The sequence below is a fragment of the Ranitomeya imitator genome, chromosome 1 (assembly GCF_032444005.1).
Source record: "Ranitomeya imitator isolate aRanImi1 chromosome 1, aRanImi1.pri, whole genome shotgun sequence".
NCBI classification, from domain to species: domain Eukaryota; kingdom Metazoa; phylum Chordata; class Amphibia; order Anura; family Dendrobatidae; genus Ranitomeya; species Ranitomeya imitator.
In genome coordinates, this window is record NC_091282.1 from 981,605,497 (window position 1) to 981,624,760 (window position 19,264).

General features: G+C 43.8%; 1 protein-coding gene across 2 annotated transcripts in view; it reads right to left on the reverse strand.

Annotated features, from left to right (window-relative positions):
* ANXA5 (annexin A5) overlaps positions 1-17,959 on the reverse strand; it is a 66,203-nt gene extending 48,244 nt beyond the window's left edge. Inside the window, exons 1-2 of one of the 2 annotated variants that reach the window (XM_069743882.1) lie at positions 17,839-17,959; positions 12,223-12,255 (exon numbers count right to left, since the gene is read on the reverse strand). In XM_069743882.1, the coding sequence (XP_069599983.1) occupies positions 12,223-12,231 (9 nt within the window). In that variant the 5' untranslated portion in view covers positions 12,232-12,255; positions 17,839-17,959. The remainder of the gene's footprint in view (positions 1-12,222; positions 12,256-17,838) is intronic. The other variant, XM_069743883.1, reaches the window with a different exon arrangement.
* Positions 17,960-19,264: the final 1,305 nt, after the last annotated feature.

Sequence of the window (19,264 nt, forward strand, 5' to 3'; positions counted from 1 at the left end):
AATTTCCTCTCGGCAGCCACACGACTTTAGAATGCTATTAACCCCATATTTGCAGGTTAAAAGCAATTTTTTTTTTATTGCAGCGCTTAGTGGTGTTACAAATATAAGGCTAGGTTCACATTGCGTCAAGTACATGTCGTTAAACGGATCCGTTAAACGCATGTACAGAAAATGTGCAAAATTGTAGAAAAATCGGCGTCACGTTAACGCTTGCGTTAACGCATGTGACCGCGTTTCTCATTTTGATGTCCGTTCGTGAAGTATCCGTTTGTCACTGTCAATAGTTTTGTTTTTTTTTCTCCTCCTTTTGTCAGCGTCGGGTGTGGGTGCAGACTCATCCGACGGACAATAGACTTCCATGATGTATACTGAAATATATAATATATAGTAATGTACTTACATTTCCTGTGATGTCTTGCAAGACACTTTCTCACGTGCAGCAAGGCCTCAGGAAAAATGTGTGCAATGGGATATTCCTCCTTTAATGGCCGCAATCATATTTCATATTTCCTGTCACATGACCACATGGACCACCCTCAAACGCTATTAAAACGTATGGTTCCATTTTGGAAATTTTTCGTGATTTGCGTCTGGCTGCGTTTGCCATAGCCTTCTATGGCAGAATTAACGCTTCCGTTAGTATTGCGTTAACTTGGCCGGACCCGAAAACGCTGCAAGCCGCGTTCCAAGGTCCGTCAGAAAAAAACCGTTATGTGACAAACATGCCAATTTTGGCATGCGTCAGACAATGCAAGTCTATGGGCGCGTTTGTATGTGCGTTACATTGCGTTATTACTACTTAAAAATGTGTCCGTTAGACGGACTCACCTAGCGCAATGTTGACCTAGCCTAAGTTCCCTGCCTCTACTCTCATACTTGCCTGTCTTCAGCGCACTCCTGTCGGTCTCCAACAGTTTGTGACCTACCAGATCTCTACAGTGTTTTACGGAGTGAGGCGGAGGTCACTTATCTAGGCAAGTCTGACAGCCTCCTTCAGGCCTCATTGTGGATCTCATAGACTTACATTGAGAGCTTGTGACGTGACTTCTGTTAAGTCAGACCTTGCGGTCACAAAAATGGCGCCTTTGGACCAGAGTGAGAAGAGCTGAAGACAGCGAATGGCAAGTACACTACTAGGTGCAGTGATCTTGCATTAGTAACACCACTCCAGCACTGAAACAACAAAAAAATAAAGCTGAAGTGGCACTTTACGTATTGATAGTGCTTCAATTTTTTATATGCAGTTGAGTTTTGAGAAACCAGGAAAGATTTCTTGTCACAACCTATAGCAATTGAATGGAGTTATTACAGTGTGGTAATTCGTGTGCACTAGTCGAGGTCTTACGTGTTCCCAAAAGTTTTTCTGACTGGATTACTACATGTAGTTTTTACTTTAATGAGGCTGAGCTGCGGTGCCAGACACAGCCGAAGGAAAGGCGGGGTGTACCCTCTCAAAATTCCAGCTTTCAGTTTTATTTGCTTTGACCTACATGCTAGAGAACTATAAACTGTTCCACTAAAACTGTTCCGATGGTAAAGTCAGACAGTATGTTATTAGGAACTTGGACAAGTACATTTCTATACTACAGCACTGATGGGGTTACTGATCACACTGGGAACTGTCCTAGTAATGGAGCTCAGCTGCTTTTCTATCGAGAACTGAAGATGTCAACACAAGCAGATCTCAGCAGAGCTCCGAGGAAACATGGCGGTTAACATTAAAAAAAAAAAAAGCTAAAGTTTTGCTTTAAAAAAAATTATATACATTATATATTTATTAGCAAGCTATTAGCAATCAAAAAGTTCTAGTCTAGACAAGAAAACAAAAAAATAATATAAAAATATAAATAAAATATATATATATATAAATAAATAAAGCTGAATGTGTGTGTGTGTGTGTGTGTGTGTGTGTGTGTGTGTGTGTGTGTGTGTGTGTGTGTGTGTGTGTGTGTGTGTGTGTGTGTGTGTGTGTGTGTGTGTGTGTGTGTGTGTGTGTGTGTGTGTGTGTGTATGTATGTATGTATGTCCGGGATTGGCATTTGCACCGTCGCAGCTACAGCCACAACATTTTGCACAGTCACACGTCTGTACTCCGAGAGCGTCATAGGCTATGTTGTGAGGCGAAATTTTAACCCTGCGCGTTCCAATTCACCAAACAATTTTGCCCCCATCTACATAATGGGGAAAAAAGCGAAAGGAAAAGTGTTGGAGGCGTCGCAGCTACAGCAACACAATTTTGCACAGTCACACGTCTGGACCCCGAGAGCGTCATAGGCTATGTTGTGAGGTGAAATTTTAACCCCGCGCTTTCCAATTCACCAAACAATTTTGCCCCTATCTACATAATGGGAAAAAATGAAAGGAAAAGTGTAGGAGGCAAATTGACAGCTGCCAGATGTGAACAAGGGGGACTTAAAGAATGAAAACGATGGCGCCAAAGAGTATATACCGTACAGTTGCTAAGGTGGGGCCCCGACATGGGATACTCACCACACACGGGGATATGAACACACACACACAAAATGCGCCACACACTACCACGTGCTTGAACACATATTACCCTCAGCACACATTTCACCACAAATACACCAACCTCGCCACATAAAAGTCGAAACACAAAAGTCGCCGCTCAAAACTCACCACGCACAGAATTCGCCACATGCAAAAACTAGGCTCTTGCAAAGCTCGCCACAAGTGCAAAACTCACCTCATGGAAAACTCGCTACACGCAAAACTTGCACACGCAGGAAAAATTGCCACATGCACAAAAGTTGCAACACATGCAAAAGTTGCCTCACACAAAACTTGCACATACTCAAAAGGCACCACACAAAACTCGCCACGCGCAAAACTTGCTGCACACAACTTGCTACACTAACCTGTCACATGCAACTCGACACACAAAAAGTTGCTACACGCATGTTGCCACACAAAACTCATCTCACATAAGTCGCTACATGCATGTCGCCACACGCAACTCACACACAACTTGACAAACGAAACTCGCCCTAAAACACACACAAGTCAGGTATTATCCTTCAAAAATAAAAATCTGATTAATAAGCAGACAAACTACAACAAATGTACCATATAGGAAATACGGCAGCTGTCAGTCACATGACCTGTCTATTATGTGTATGTGTGAGCTAATATATACTGCCAGGGGGAAGGCTTCCTGTTGGCTGGGGATTTATCAGACTGCCAATTTAGCTTACAAATACTGAGGTAAAAATACTGAGCAAATAACGTGTGAACGAGGTCTAATACAGGAGGAGATGACAGGTATATACTATATACAGGAGCAGGTGACCTACAGGTATATACTATATACAGGAGGAGATGACACACAGATATATACTATATACAGGGGAGATGACACAGGTATATACAGGAGGAGATGACAAACAGGTATATACTGTATATAGAAGGAGATGACATTCAGGTATATACTATATATAGGGGAGATGACACAGCAGGTATATACTATATACAGGGGAGATGACATACAGGTATATACTATATACAGGAGATGACATACAGATGTATACTATATATAAGGGAGATGACAAACATGTATATACTGAGGTGAAAATGAGAGGTGTGAGGTGAAAATGAAAAGGTGTGAGTGCAAAATGAGAGGAGTGAGGAAAAAATAGTGGAGTGATCAGAAAATGACAGATGTGAGGTTGAAATGACAAGTGTTAGGGGGGAATGAGAGGAGTGAGGGAGAAAATGAGAGGCGTGATGGGAAAATAAGAGAAGTGAGGTGCTATAACTAACCACAGATATTTACTATGCCCAGGCAACGCCGGGCTCTTCAGGAATAGAGATATATAGAGATTATATATATATATATATATATATATATATATATATATATATATATATATTCCAAAATATAAGTTAGCCTCATTAGGGAGGGATTTATTTTACTTCGCCCCTTATCCCAACATAGCCGAGTAAGGCCCCTTTCACACATCAGTTTTTTGCTATCAGTCACAATCCGTCGAATTTTGAAAAAAAAACAAACACGGATCCGGCGACTGATGCCGCCGGATCTGTTTTTTTCTCTTAGACTTGTATTAGCGACGGATTGCGATGGATGGCCTCACGTTTCATCCGTCGTTCGCCTGATCTGTCGAAGATTGTTTATCCGGCGAAAATTGAATTACAACCAATATGGAAGTTTAAATGTCAGCCATCCACTGAACACAAGCTTGATATAGTAAGTTTCAGAGATTTAGGCCGGAGTCACTACAGCGAGATACGGCCGAGTCTCGCAGGTTAAAAAGTTCTGGCACCGGCACTCCGGAGCGTGCGGCTCCATGTATTGCTGTGCAGCCGCACGCTCCGCTCCGGAGTGCCGGTGCCAGAGCTTGGTAAAAAAAACAACCACTACATACTTACCTACCGCTGTCTGTCTCCGGCGCTGTGCTTCTCTGCTCTGGCTGTGAGCGCTGGTCAGCCGGAAAGCAGAGCGGTGACGTCACCGCTGTGCTCACAGCCAGTGCAGGAGAAGTGCAGAGAAGCACAGCGCCGGGGACAGACAGCGGTAGTATGTAGTGGTTGTTTTTTTCACTTTAACGATGGTAACCAGGGTAAACATCGGGTTACTAAGCGCGGCCCTGCGCTTAGTAACCCGATGTTTACCCTGGTTACCGGCATCGTTGGTCGCTGGAGAGCTGTCTGTGTGACAGCTCTCCAGGGACCAAACAGCGACGCTGCAGCGATCCGGATTGTTGTCGGTATCGCTGCAGCGTCGCTTAAGGTACTGTCACACTAGACGATATCGCTAGCGATCCGTGACGTTGCAGCGTCCTCGCTAGCGATATCGTCCAGTGTGACAGGCAGCAGCGATCAGGCCCCTGCTGGGAGATCGCTGGTCGGGGAAGAAAGTCCAGAACTTTATTTCGTCGCTGGATCTCCCCGTAGACATCGCTGAATCGGCGTGTGTGACACCGATTCAGCGATGTCTTCACTGGTAACCAGGGTAAACATCGGGTAACTAAGCGCAGGGCCGCGCTTAGTAACCCGATGTTTACCCTGGTTACCAGCGTAAAAAAACAAACAGTACATACTTACATTCAGCTGTCTGTCCCTTGCCGTCTGGTTCCTGCACTGACTGCTGGCCGTAAAGTGAAAGCAGAGCACAGCCACAGCGGTGAGTCACCGCTGTGTGACTCACCGCTGTGCTGTGCTTTCACTTTCACTTTACGGCCAGCAGTCAGTGCAGGAACCAGACGGCAAGGGACAGACAGCTGAATGTAAGTATGTACTGTTTGTTTTTTTACGCTGGTAACCAGGGTAAACATCGGGTTACTAAGCGCGGCCCTGCGCTTAGTTACCCGATGTTTACCCTGGTTACCGGGGACCTCGGGATCGTTGGTCGCTGGAGAGCTGTCTGTGTGACAGCTCTCCAGCGACCAAACAGCGACGCTGCAGCGATCCGGATCGTTGTCGGTATCGCTGCAGCGTCGCTAAGTGTGACGGTACCTTTAGATTTGTAATCAGAGCAGTTGGGAGAAGAAAAAAAAACAAACAAAGCAGACATGATGTCTCCATGAGGTTGCACAGACAGTGAAAAGCACCATATATTCTAATGAGTATAAGTTTTATCTGTAAAAAGAAACTGATAGGACATGTCAAACACGGATGTGTGAATGAGACCTTAGGGTGGGTTTACACTGCAGCGGCACAATGGTTGAGATGTGACGTTTTCCAGCATAAACCGAGCAGACATTAATTTTTTTTTTATTGTTTTGTTTTTAAAAAAGGAACTGCAGCTTAAACTAGTTTCATTGTTCTTCAAAACAAAAACCGCACCAGGGGTGTAGTTTGGTCACAACATGGTAAATGGTCACAGTTTCAACAAACTGCCTAAATCAATAGTATAAGCAAATAAGGTAAAATGACAAAGTTTCTTTCTTCATGTATAAACTTCTGACCCCTTCCTTTGTATGCATCATTCACTGAAAAACTGCTAAAATATCCTGCTCAAGACCAGACAGACTACCACCTTGCAGAGGAATGGTCTTCCGCTGCCTAATGAAGTCTATGGCAATATGGAAAGGGCAGGGAAGGCGCAGCAGAACACGCTTCAGGTTTTTAGTAAAGAGGTTGTTCAGTCCTAAACTACAAGTCTACAGTCACATTGTACGCTGTGAGGATTGTCCGATGCCAGCAATCACAAGTATGTTATATGCATACTCCCGACCACATTCAAATTAGACTGTTTTCAACTTCAATTAAAAACACACTTGCATTGAGCGAGGCTGTGCCCATTAGTCAAAAATGTGTCCAGAAGTATGTACATCGCACACTTGCACTCACACAACAGCCAGCACTGGAGCATAAAGCGTACGATGTGAGAACTCAAGTCTGCAGTCACATAGTGACTGCAGATTTGTAGTTTAGGACCGGACAACCCCTATGGCTGAATTCACAGCTACACTGCTTAGTCCTGCTGTAGGATGTACTCTAGACTGCTGTTAGAGACAGGAGGCTGGAATCACTCGTCTATGTTTAGTGAATATAAAAAAAAAAAAAAAAGACCTAATATCTCAAAAACTGAAAACCAGAGATAGAATATGCAAGGGAGAATATGCAAGGGAAGAGACTATACGATTCAAGGCATAATGGCCAGAAATAGTGTTAACACACATGCTTATCCTGAAGCTACAGGTACAATTTAATCCTGCCTAAAAAAGTTCCATATTGAACAAAACCAAATGATATAACACACAGCCATATATAGGGAGCTATTGAACCTTGATATACCCTTGACTTTACACAAATACATTTTACTATGAATCATATGGTATTTGCCAGGGGGGGGGGGAAAAATAAAAAAAAAAGGGAAAAGAAAAGCCCACACACCACAATTTACTCTGTGTGGAAAAGTCACCATTCAAGCAGCCTCCGAATTGCCGTAGCCAGATATTCATTCTCACTTTGCTGATGAGCCAATTGTAGGTCACAACAGACAGTGTGGTAGGATGAAAGATGCTGTCTCCAAATATAAAAATACATTTTAAAAAATAAACTTTAAAAAAATCCTGTCCCCGAGCAAGGTCATAGTCTCCCGTTTCATTAGATGTTATATTGCAGAGCGCTGATTCTAGGGGAAAAAGTCGCCAAAATACAAAGCTGTACACGGGCACCATATAGCCAGATGAAAAGCCCTTGGCCTGTAGCATTTAGCTTTATGTTGTCGTAGCCTATAGATGTTCAGCCTCAATATTTTATTTCCATGCGTCACAGCTCTTTAGTGTTTATTTAAGATCGTGGAAAAAAAAAAAAAATCCGTACTAACCAACTCTGCAACGAGCGAACCTGGTCTTACATGCTTTCTCTCACAAGGGGCACCATAGATACAGAACTACGGTATATCCCTGACTCAAACCATCATTTTGTAGTATAGACACATGTGGGGACGTACTAAAAAGAATGAAAAGGAATAAAGTAAGAGAATGAACATAACTTATAGGTCCAAGGAGATGAAGAGGCATTATAGATTTCTTATGCATCTTAGATACGAAATGCACATGATTTATATGTAGACAATTAGGAAATCAATACATATCCCATATAAACAGGTGTATATTATATTCCCTGAACTTCATAGGTGGTGAATGAACATGGAATATATGTAGATAATAGGAGAATGAACACATCCCATATAAACAGGTGTAGATTGTATTCCTGTGTTTGATAGGTGGGGAATGAACATGAAATATACTGTATATTTCATGTTCATTCCCCACCTATAAAGCTCAGAGAATGTAATATACACCGGTTTATATGAAATATGTTAATTCTCCTATTAACATATATTTCATGTTCATTCCCCACCTATAAAGCTCAGGGAATGTAATACACCCGTTTATATGGGATCTGTGATTTCCTAACTGTCTACATATAAATCATGTTCGTTTCATATCCAAGATGTATAAGAAATCTGTAATACCTCTTCATCTCTTTGGAGCTATAAGTTATGTTCATTCTTTTTCTTCATTCTATTTAGTACTTCCCACACATGTGCATGAAAGTGAAGGTATCCAGCTCAGGAAATAAAATCAAAAGTCTTTATTTGAACAAGTTAAAAAATAAGCTGCTTGACAAACCGGTGCATACCGAAGGAAGGGATGTCTTTAGTAACTGGACGCGTTTCGAATACGTATAGTGTTCTTAGTCCTCAGTTTCACCAACTGAGGTTGAAACTGAGGACTAAGAAGACTATACGTGTTCGAAACGCGTCCAGTTACTCAAGGCATCCCTTCCTTCGGTATGCACCGGTTTGTCAAGCAGCTTAGTTTTTAACTTGCTCAAATAAAGACTTTTGATTTTATTTCCTGAGCTGGATACCTTCATTTCAATGCACAAGTACTTGGCGTCAAGCAGAGACGTCTCCATGCTCGCATTAAAATTCTCATGGGCTGTGAGAATACCATCAAAAGGCCGGCGTCACACTCAGCGTATGAAAATACGGTCCGTTTTTTACGGCCGTAATACGCTGAAAAGTCCCCAAAATAGTGGTCCGTAGCTCCTCCGTAGGCAGGGTGTTTCAGCGTTTTTTGCGCATGGCATCCTCCGTATGTAATCCGTATGGCATCCGTACTGCGTGGTTTTATCGCAGGCTTGCAAAACCGACATACGGCTATACAAGGGATCCATGTGTAAAAAAAGTTATATATATATATATATATATATATATATATCTCTAATATAACGCTGGGAGCGTCACTCTGTCCGAAGCCTTTATAGACTGCGCAAGCGCCGGCGCAGTCTGGCCCCCACAGAGTGACGCTCCCAGGAGATCGCGGTATGCGTAAGCACTGAACGCATACCGCGATCTCCACCGGAGAGTCAGGGACCGCCAGGAGGGTGAGTATATTCACCTTTCCCCGTTCCAGCGCTGCGTGCGGCTCCGTCTCCCGGCTCCTCTGCTGTGACAGTTCAGAGGGCGCGATGACGCGCTTAATGCGCGCCGGCGCCGCCCTCTGACTTACCAGTCACAGGCAGAGGAGCCGGAGTGTGTCTTCAAGAAAATGGCGCCGGAAAGCGCGGACTGCGATTCCGGCAGCAGGAGGACGAAGAAAATGGGCGGAAAGGAATGGCGTAAGTAACAAATTGCTGTGGCACTTCATGCCACAGCAATTTGTTATTTACACCACCTGATTCCTTTCCGCCGCCATTTTCTTGGTCCTGCTGCCGGAATCGGCGCCTGCGCAGTCCGCGCTTTCCGGCGCCATTTTCTTTAAGACACACTGCAGTGTGTCTTAAAGAAAATGGCGCCGGAAAGCGTGGGCTGCGCAGGCGCCGATTCCGCCAGCAGGAGGACCAAGAAAATGGCGGCGGAAAGGAATCAGGTGGCGTAAATAACAAATTGCTGTGGCATGAGGCTGTGGCACTTCATGCCACAGCTATTTGTTACTTTCGCCACCTGATACGGGGCATATGCTATGGAGCATCTTATGGAGCAGGGTATGGGGCATATGGATGGGAGCAGCAAATTAAAGAACGGTGCCGCAGGATGGGAGCAGCACATGACAGGATGGGGACGCAGGATGGAGCAGCACATGACAGGATGGGGACGCAGGATGGAGCAGCACATGACAGGATGGGGACGCAGGATGGAGCAGCACATACCAGGATGGAGACCATATACCAATATAAATGCTCGCCACCCAGGCGTTGAATGGGTTCAATAGCTATTATATATATAAGTTATCTAAGGGTCTGTCTGTCTGTCTGTCTTGGAAATCCCGCGTCTGGTTGAGGCCTGGCGGCCTCAACCAATCAGCAACGGGCACAGCGATGATGATGTCATAAAGGATGTAGAAATCCCACGTTTCTGATTCAGTGACGGGCACAGTATCGACGTAGATGTCATAATGGTTGCCTCGACCAATCAGCGACGGGCACAGTCTGCCACGAATTCTGGAATCATCATTGTCCATATACTACGGGGACATGCATATTCTAGAATACCCGATGTGCTAGAATCGGGCCACAATCTAATGTATGTATGTACAGTTAGGGCCAGAAATATTTGGACAGTGACACAAGTTTTGTTATTTTAGCTGTTTACAAAAACATGTTCAGAAATACAATTATATATATAATATGGGCTGAAAGTGCACACTCCCAGCTGCAATATGATAGTTTCCACATCCAAATCGGAGAAAGGGTTTAGGAATCAAAGCTCTGTAATGCATAGCGTCCTCTTTTTCAAGGGACCAAAAGTAATTGGACAATGGACTCTAAGGGCTGCAATTAACTCTGAAGGCGTCTCCCTCGTTAACCTGTAATCAATGAAGTAGTTAAAAGGTCAGGGGTGGATTCCAGGTGTGTGGTTTTGCATTTGGAAGCTGTTGCTGTGAGCAGACAACATGCGGTCAAAGGAACTCTCAATTGAGGTGAAGCAGAACATCCTGAGGCTGAAAAAAATAAAAAATCCATCAGAGAGATAGCAGACATGCTTGGAGTAGCAAAATCAACAGTTGGGTACATTCTGAGAAAAAAGGAATTGACTGGTGAGCTTGGGAACTCAAAAAGGCCTGGACGTCCACGGATGACAACAGTGGTGGATGATCGCCGCATACTTAATTTGGTGAAGAAGAACCCGTTCACAACATCAACTGAAGTCCAGAACACTCTCAGTGAAGTAGGTGTATCTGTCTCTAAGTCAACAGTAAAGAGAAGACTCCATGACAGTAAATACAAAGGGTTCACATCTAGATGCAAACCATTCATCAATACCAAAAATAGACAGGCCAGAGTTAAATTTGCAGAAAAACACCTCAAGAAGCCAGCTCAGTTCTGGAAAAGTATTCTATGGACAGATGAGACAAAGATCAACCTGTACCAGAATGATGGGAAGAAAAAAGTTTGGAGAAGAAAGGGAACGGCACATGATCCAAGGCACACCACATCCTCTGTAAAACATGGTGGAGGCAACGTGATGGCATGGGCATGCATGGCTTTCAATGGCACTGGGTCACTTGTGTTTATTGATGACATAAGAGCAGACAAGAGTAGCCGGATGAATTCTGAAGTGTACCGGGATATACTTTCAGCCCAGATTCAGCCAAATGCTGCAAAGTTGATTGGACGGCGCTTCATAGTACAGATGGACAATGACCCCAAGCATACATCCAAAGCTACCCAGGAGTTCATGAGTGCCAAAAAGTGGAACATTCTGCAATGGCCAAGTCAATCTCCAGATCTAAACCCAATTGAGCATGCATTTCACTTGCTCAAATCCAGACTTAAGATGGAAAGACCCACAAACAAGCAAGACCTGAAGGCTGCGGCTGTAAAGGCCTGGCAAAGCATTAAGAAGGAGGAAACCCAGCGTTTGGTGATGTCCATGGGTTCCAGACTTAAGGCAGTGATTGCCTCCAAAGGATTTGCAACAAAATATTGAAAATAAAAATATTTTGTTTGGGTTATGTTTATTTGTCCAATTACTTTTGACCTCCTAAAATGTGGAGTGTTTGTAAAGAAATGTGTACAATTCCTGCATTTTCTATCAGATATTTTTGTTCAACCCTTCAAATTAAACGTTACAATCTGCACTTGAATTCTGTTGTAGAGGTTTCATTTCAAATCCAATGTGGTGGCATGCAGAGCCCAACTCGCGAAAATTGTGTCACTGTCCAAATATTTCTGGCCCTAACTGTATGTATGTATGTATGTATGTATGTATGTATGTATGTATGTATGTATGTATGTATGTATGTATGTATGTATATCTATTCTATGTGTACACTTATTCTACCCATTCTAATGTCAGCTGTCAGTGTGATTTTACTGTACACCGCACTGAATTGCTGGCTTTTCTCTCTTACAGCGCTGCGTATTTCTCGCAAGTCACACTGCTGGTCCGTGTGTAATCCGTATTTTTGGGGCTTCCATAGACTTTCATTGGAGATTTTTTTTTTGCGCAATACGGTGACAAACGCAGCATGCTGCGATTTTCTACGGCCGTAGAAAGCCGTATAATACTGATCAGTAAAATACGGCAGATAGGAGCAGGGGCATAGAGAATAATTGGGACGTTTGTTAGGCGAGTTTTACGAACGTATTTTATGCGCTCATACGTCCGTAAAACTCGCTAGTGTGAGGCCGGCCTAAGGGTGAGCTGAATTATTTCGTTTTTTTTTCAGTATAAATACATACAACATTTGATTTGGCAATAATAAATGAAGGGCAGCTCACCATCGCCATTTTGCTTCTGATGTGCTTCTGGGGCTGTAGAAGGAAGAACAGAAGAGTTTAGAGGAAAAGCTGCTATGGCTATTGTCTTCAATCAAGGTCTTTGGAGAAAAGCCTACATTTCTGGCATGTAATCAGCTGTGAGACAATACATGAAATATGCAGCGTTGCTTATTAACAGGAAGCTCCTCAGGAGAATGACAGGAAAGTCAAAGATACATTAAAGGGAACTCATGACCAAGTTTTCCCCAAATAATGAATGACCTGCGTCTTTCAGTCGTCTTTTACAGCATACTGGAATGTTTTATACAGTATATGTCCCCCAGGCATAAATACGATAGCATTTATTATACTTCCAGACAGCGCAGTCTGGTGGGCGTCTCAGTCGCCTTCTTTTTACGATCAAGGTATGTTCACACTGAGTCAACGCTGCATGTTGGACGCTGAGTACAAACTGCAGCAAGCAGATGTTACAGCATAGTGGATGGGATTTCAAGAAATCCCATCTCCACTATGTGTGCGGAGACGCCTCCGGCTTCCCTGCGGAGACGGACATGTGGCGCGTTTTTCCAGACCGCAGCATGTCAATTTATGTAGTGGAGATGCTCAGTCTCCGCCACGTAAACAACCCATATACTTCCATTAGATGCGTTAAAACCACATTATCTTCCTAGTCACATTCGTATTGAGAGTGGGAACGCAGCTTACAACACGTGTACTAATTTAAATAATGGTGTACCCTGTTTTAGCCAGAAGTACACGTACAAGGTAGTTCTTGCGATCAGTTGAACTGCAGTGCACGTGTCCGCCGGGGACCGAGTTATCTCCAGTCATCATCTTCAAGCTCAGTTGTGTTCTGGATTTCAGGCTGAATGGTGGTATAATGCCACCGTTCAGCCAAAGGAATTCAAATGTAGTAGGACAGTATGCATATCTTAGGTAAGAATATTGTTGCCTTTTAATTTTAATTCTCTTCCAGGAGACAAGGGCGTTGGTGGAATAGGCGATGCGGTAAGTATGGTTTAGTTAAGATCTATTAAAAGGAGTCTGTCATTATTTCAATTAAAATACCCAGAATAAAGTGTCTGTGTGTTTATTTACCATATAACTATAAGATTAGTAATGGATAATTGTCTTATAGACGCCTCTCCATTACTAAGCCGTGGGCTTGATGTCACCTGACAATACAAAAGGTGACATCAACCCCACTTGCCATTGCTACAGGGCAAGTGGGAAGAGCAGGGTAAAGTGCCACAATTGGCACATCTTTGGATGTGCCTATTGTGGGGCAGCTGCGGGCTGCTATTTTTAGGCTGGTGAGAGCCAAAATCCATTGGACTCGCCAGCCTGAGAATACCAGGCCACAGCTGCCTTTTTCCTTGGCTAGTTAAAAATAGGGGGACCCCACACTATTTTTTTTGGAGGGGAACCCACTATTTTTGCTAACCATCCAAGGTAAGCAGACTGCTGCGGCCTGGTATTATCAGGCTTGTAAAGTTCATGGATATTGGATCCTTACCAGCCTGAAATACCAGTCCCAGTAGTCTGCTTTACTCTGGCTGGTTAAAAATAGGGGGACCCCACACAATTTATTATTTTTTTTTTTAATTTAAAAAGGAGGGGGCCTTTCTCTGTGCTTTCCTCCACTTCCTGTGTCATGTACTTCTGGCTGTGTCGAAAGATTCACATTTATTTAAATTAGTACACATGCGTAGTAAGCTGCGTTCCTGCACTTAATATGCATTTGATTAGGAAGATAATGTGGCTTTACTGCATGAAAGTCTATGGCTAATTTACACAGCGGAGACAGTGTTTCTGCTACATATGTTGACATGCTGCGGTCTGGAAAGACGCACCGCATGTCCGCCTCTGCATCAGTGCACGCATAGTGGGCATGGGATTTCTTGAAATCCTATCCACTATGCTGTAACAAGTGGACGCTGTGGGTTGGATGCTGTGGATGTACGCATCGTCCAACCCGCAGCGTTTACTGACCATGGGAACATATCCCAATATATCTGCAGACAGGAAATCACTTTTTTTTCCCCCTTCCCAGAAGAAACTTTCAATTAGCTTTATTTCAAGTGACAAAAAAAAACCGCATCAAAAACGTATGCTGTAAAAAATGCATCAAAAACGCATGTGACCTGCCAGTGACCTCAGATACAGATTTCACCTGCGTCAAATCCTGAACAAACACTGAGCCATTCCTGATCGTGTGCACATACCCTCAGTCTCTGCTTCATGTAGATGACGCGTCCTACGTCACACACAGTGTCCTCCATCGCGCTCCTGTGCGGGTACACTTCTCTCTGCCCTGCAGAGTACTATAGTAAACATGCGCCAGCTTTACCTAGGGGTCATTGTCGCTCTTTGGCCTTCCCTCACGCATGAGCATTAAGCCCTTAATGTCCAATGACAGACATAGTCCGTCATTGGACGCCTCCCCCCCCCCCTGTTTCCCAGAGCCCGTCCCTTTTCCAGCACATGACAGATGATCTGATCAGCTGACATGTGCCCCTAATGTACGTGCAGGAAGCGCGTCATTACCTCCTCCCATCGGTGCCCGTGTCACATGACCGCGGTTCGCTGATGGGTTGGCATGACAACCAGAGGTCTCCTGAAGACCTCTGTGATTGTCACTGCCAGATTGCTATGAGCGCCGCCTGATGGTCAGCACTCAGCCAGTGTGTAATGCTACTATTCACATGTGATCTAATCATCACCTGTATTTAGCAGAGTCGGTCGAGTTATGGCAGCTTCTCAAGCATGCCAAAAGTATTAAAAAAAAAAAAAAAAAAAAAAAAAAAAAGAGACTAACCTGATCGTTACACGGTATAGAGAGAAACAAGGTCAATACGCCAGAATTTCTTTTGGTCGCTGCGACATTAAATTAAAATGCAATAATGGGTGATCAAAAGAACGTACACCAAAATGGTATCATTAAAACGACAGCTCAGCGCGCAAAATAATAAACCCTCACACAACCCCAGATTATGAAAAATGGAGATGCTATGGGTATCAGAAATGGTTTGTGTTTTTTTTATAAGAAAGTTTGGAATTTTGTTTCACCACTTAGATAAAAAAAAAAAAAAAGAACCTAGACATGTTAGGTGTCAAACTCGTAATGACCTTGATAATCATGGCAGGTCAGGTTTAGCATTTAGTGAACCTAGTAAAAAAGCCAAACCAAAAAAAAAAAAAAGTGTCGGATTGCATTTTTTTTTTGCAATTTCATCGCACTTGAATTATTTTTACGTGTTTTCTAGTACACGACATGGTAAAACCAATGGTGTCGTTCAAAAATTGTTTGAAGGACGAGTTGTACAAGCCCATACATGGCTATTTGACCAAAAAATAAAGCTATGGCCATGGGAAGAAGGAGAGCAAAAAACGAAAAGGCAAAATCGGAAATACCCCTCGTCCTTGAGGGGGTTAAAGTAGTTTGATCGGCAGGACAGAGAGAAGTACACTTGTGCGGGAGTGCGATGTAGGACGTGTGATCTACATGAAGCAGGAGAGATTTTAAGAAGGAGGCGCCGGATCAAGACCAGAGATGCCCGTCAGACTGGACCGAGCCACCTGTGAGTATAATAAAAGCTATTTTTTGTGCTGACTGGCGACATAATACAGCATTCTAGAATACTGTAACAGAGGTCTGAAAGACACTGCCTGCACTTTATATGGGGAAGAACCTGGTGACAGGATCCCTTTAATATACTAATAAGCAGAGAAGTCATGGGCCCCAGCAGAGTGTACATTACAGAAACCATTATTCTTGCCTTGTATCCTGCTCAGGTGTAACCTTACAGTAATACGACTCCTACATGGAAAGCAGGCACACAACCTGATTTTCTAGACAGCAGCGCCGTCCTACAATATGCTGAGTGCAGGTTCTGCTGGACGAGTGCCCAATAAATCCCCAATATCGGAATGGGCCCAAAGTGTTTACTCCATGTAGATTCCACTCCTGATTCCGGCTTAATATGGATCTAAATAATGCCATGTAAAAGGGGCTTTAATCTGATACTAAATGCATAAAATACGAGAAAAGCAGGAACCTCCCATTCTGATACATGCAGCTTTTTCTGAATAATATTATCATCATAATTTGAGCCACAACTTTGTAAAAACACCTTTTAAAGGGCTGATGACCGGTCAGACAGTAAGAACATTGTTTGCCACCAGCACAGCACCTCGTGCATATACAGGGATGTGCTGCGGACAATAATGAGAGTGTACGGACTACCGATCACTCCGTCACATATAGTGGCCATGATTGCTCCATGTAAAGGAAGGTAAATGAGCGCCAATAAACGCTTGTTTCAGGAACAACATGCACTTGTGTACGTACATGGTTTCTTGGGGGATCATTCACTTTTTTTTTTGTAAAGAACGGAACATGGACACATTCAAATGTTATGTTCACATCTCCAGATTTTTTTTTTTGTAGACTGATGGTGGAAAAAAAAAAAAGTGCATATTTTAATTTTATTTTTTCCAGACCTGTGTATGCAAGTCACATTCATGTGAAGGAGTGCATGGAAGAAAAAAACTGACACTGATCGCACTCACATGCCAACCGTGTGCGGGTTTTCCCTAAGTAGTGAATAGAAGAGACCCCCTCCCTGTAACCGATAAAACAGACACGTATGTGAGGAACAAGATATGTGAACGAGGCCATACAGGGGGCTAATTTCAGAAACCACAGTTCCACAATGGGACTAGACTGGGGGGCTACACAGCAACTTTGGTCACAATGCCCATCATACAACTAGTTGGTTATCGCAGCACAAAATTAATTAGGACCCAGAGGATACGGTGACTGCAACAAGCAAGTCACAAGAAGCTTAGCCATGGTGGAGGTTTGGCAACTTGCTTATCACAGTTGTAGCACCCTCGGGGGTCACCGTGTCACCCCATTACTTGTATGTAACAGCCAATGTTAGCGTAGCTCCAGCCGAAGTGTGAATACACCATCATCTGTGGATGTGGGAAAGCTCCAATAACTCACAGGGCCCCTCCCTGGATGTGGAGATTGGGACCACAAGGTACAGCGCAAGGTTACATTGGAGGCTGGCAGAGGAGTAGGATGAAGCTCATGGACCCCACCTAGAACAGGGCTACTGTAGTTTTGTCTTCATACACGGGGCAAAGAAGGGCTCTCCATCTCCAGACTCCAGTGGGGCTCTATCCCTTGCACCCACTATATTTATGCTCCATGAGGAGATAGATAGATAGATAGATAGATAGATAGATAGATAGATAGATAGATAGAAGTTGAGGCAGCACACCAAATCAAAAGTTACAAAGTGCTTTTCCATGGCCAATGTACACACACACACACACACACACACACACACACACACACACACACACACACACACACACACACACACACACTTGCTTTTACCTCATAACTACTTTCGACAATAACACAAAACACTCACAATGGCCAAGTTGTAGAGTCAGCTGTTGAGCTCTGCTCATTCCCCAAACACTAGGAGCCCAGCTCTGCTGCCTGGTCAGGGCCATGGGCCCCATGCCAGGGTGCTGCCTCCTCAGCCCAGCACACTTTGCTTCCTGAAATCAAGACAATAAGTGTAGAAGGAAACTTACTGTGGTTTATGGCAAGAAATAAGCAAGGAGATGCTCCTGAGGACCGAGCAGCAGAGAGGAGAGGCAGCCAAAGCCCAGTGTGCAGCTAGAAGTAGAAGTGCTCCCTCCCTCCCTGCCTGCCTGCCACACCCTGATCACCAGCACTTCCCTGCCTGCCCTGCTCACATCTCCAGCCCTTTTTAACCATTTCAGTAACATTTGCCAGTTTGGCTAGAAGGGGCTGCTCCCTGTTATGTCATGGAGTCATTTGTGGGACTGTGGCAGCGGGCGGCTATTTCCTGATGGGTGAGCTCACACTGGGCACTCAGTATATCCAGGCACATGACACTTTGTGCTATTATAGTCATTTTTTTTAAGCCGCTCAAAAATGAGACATTTTCCTGGTCTGTTTCCGGTACACACCCGTGTACTTGCCTACTCTGTGTACAACACTCCGAATACATGCGTTATATACAGCGATAAGCTGCCGTCACACCTCAGTATTTGGTCAGTATTTTACCTCAGTGTTTATAAGCCAAAACTGGGAGTGGAACAAATAGAGGAAAAGTATAATAGAAACATATTCTCCACTTCTGCATTTATCACCCACTCCTGGTTTTGGCTTACAAATACTGATGTAAAATACTGACCAAATACTGATAGTGTGACGGCAGCCATAATACACAGCACATGGTGAAATAATGTTACACATGACGCCCTGCCGGACACAAGGTCCAGCGTGGGCAGTGTTTGCCCATCACCTACGTTTTCTTGGTCGCTGCTCCCTGTTGCTGGCAGAATGTTTGACTATGAAGGGGTCACGCGGCCGTCGATTCTCTCATGCAGGCAGACTATGCAAATACTTCTCAGCTCAGACTCGGTCAGTGTTTCATCCGAGTGTCAGTGCACTGTGGAATCAAATTTCTCCATCTTCTCCATTGTCTCTGTCTGCAGCAATCGTACTTTGATGACATCCAAGTGCAGTCCAATGTTTCACACACTCCCATTGACTTGTATGGGTACATGTGAGCCGAGTCTCATGGCCACTTGCAGAATGCTTCGATTGTTTTCTCATGGCGAATTGGCATGAAAAAAAACTAAATCACAGATCTGAGCGGCTTCATGAAACGACACTGGTCTGAGTGCTATCCGATAATAAATCACTACACTGCACAGCACTCAGCCATGTGAGTGATCCCTTATAGGTAATACCGGACTCAAGTTAGTCTGCAGTTAGACTTTAGCTATTAGTTAGCTATGAGATTTTCATTTATGGTGAATTATACATAGAGTGGATATTGTTTGGGTAAATTTGAGATGTTTATTTTGACTACTTGTGGTCCTGGGTTATTCACGTAAATCGCTTATTTATGTCGCACATAATCAAACGTACTCAATTGTACATATGTTCAATTTGAAAAGAGGTACCCTTGACCACTAGTACTCA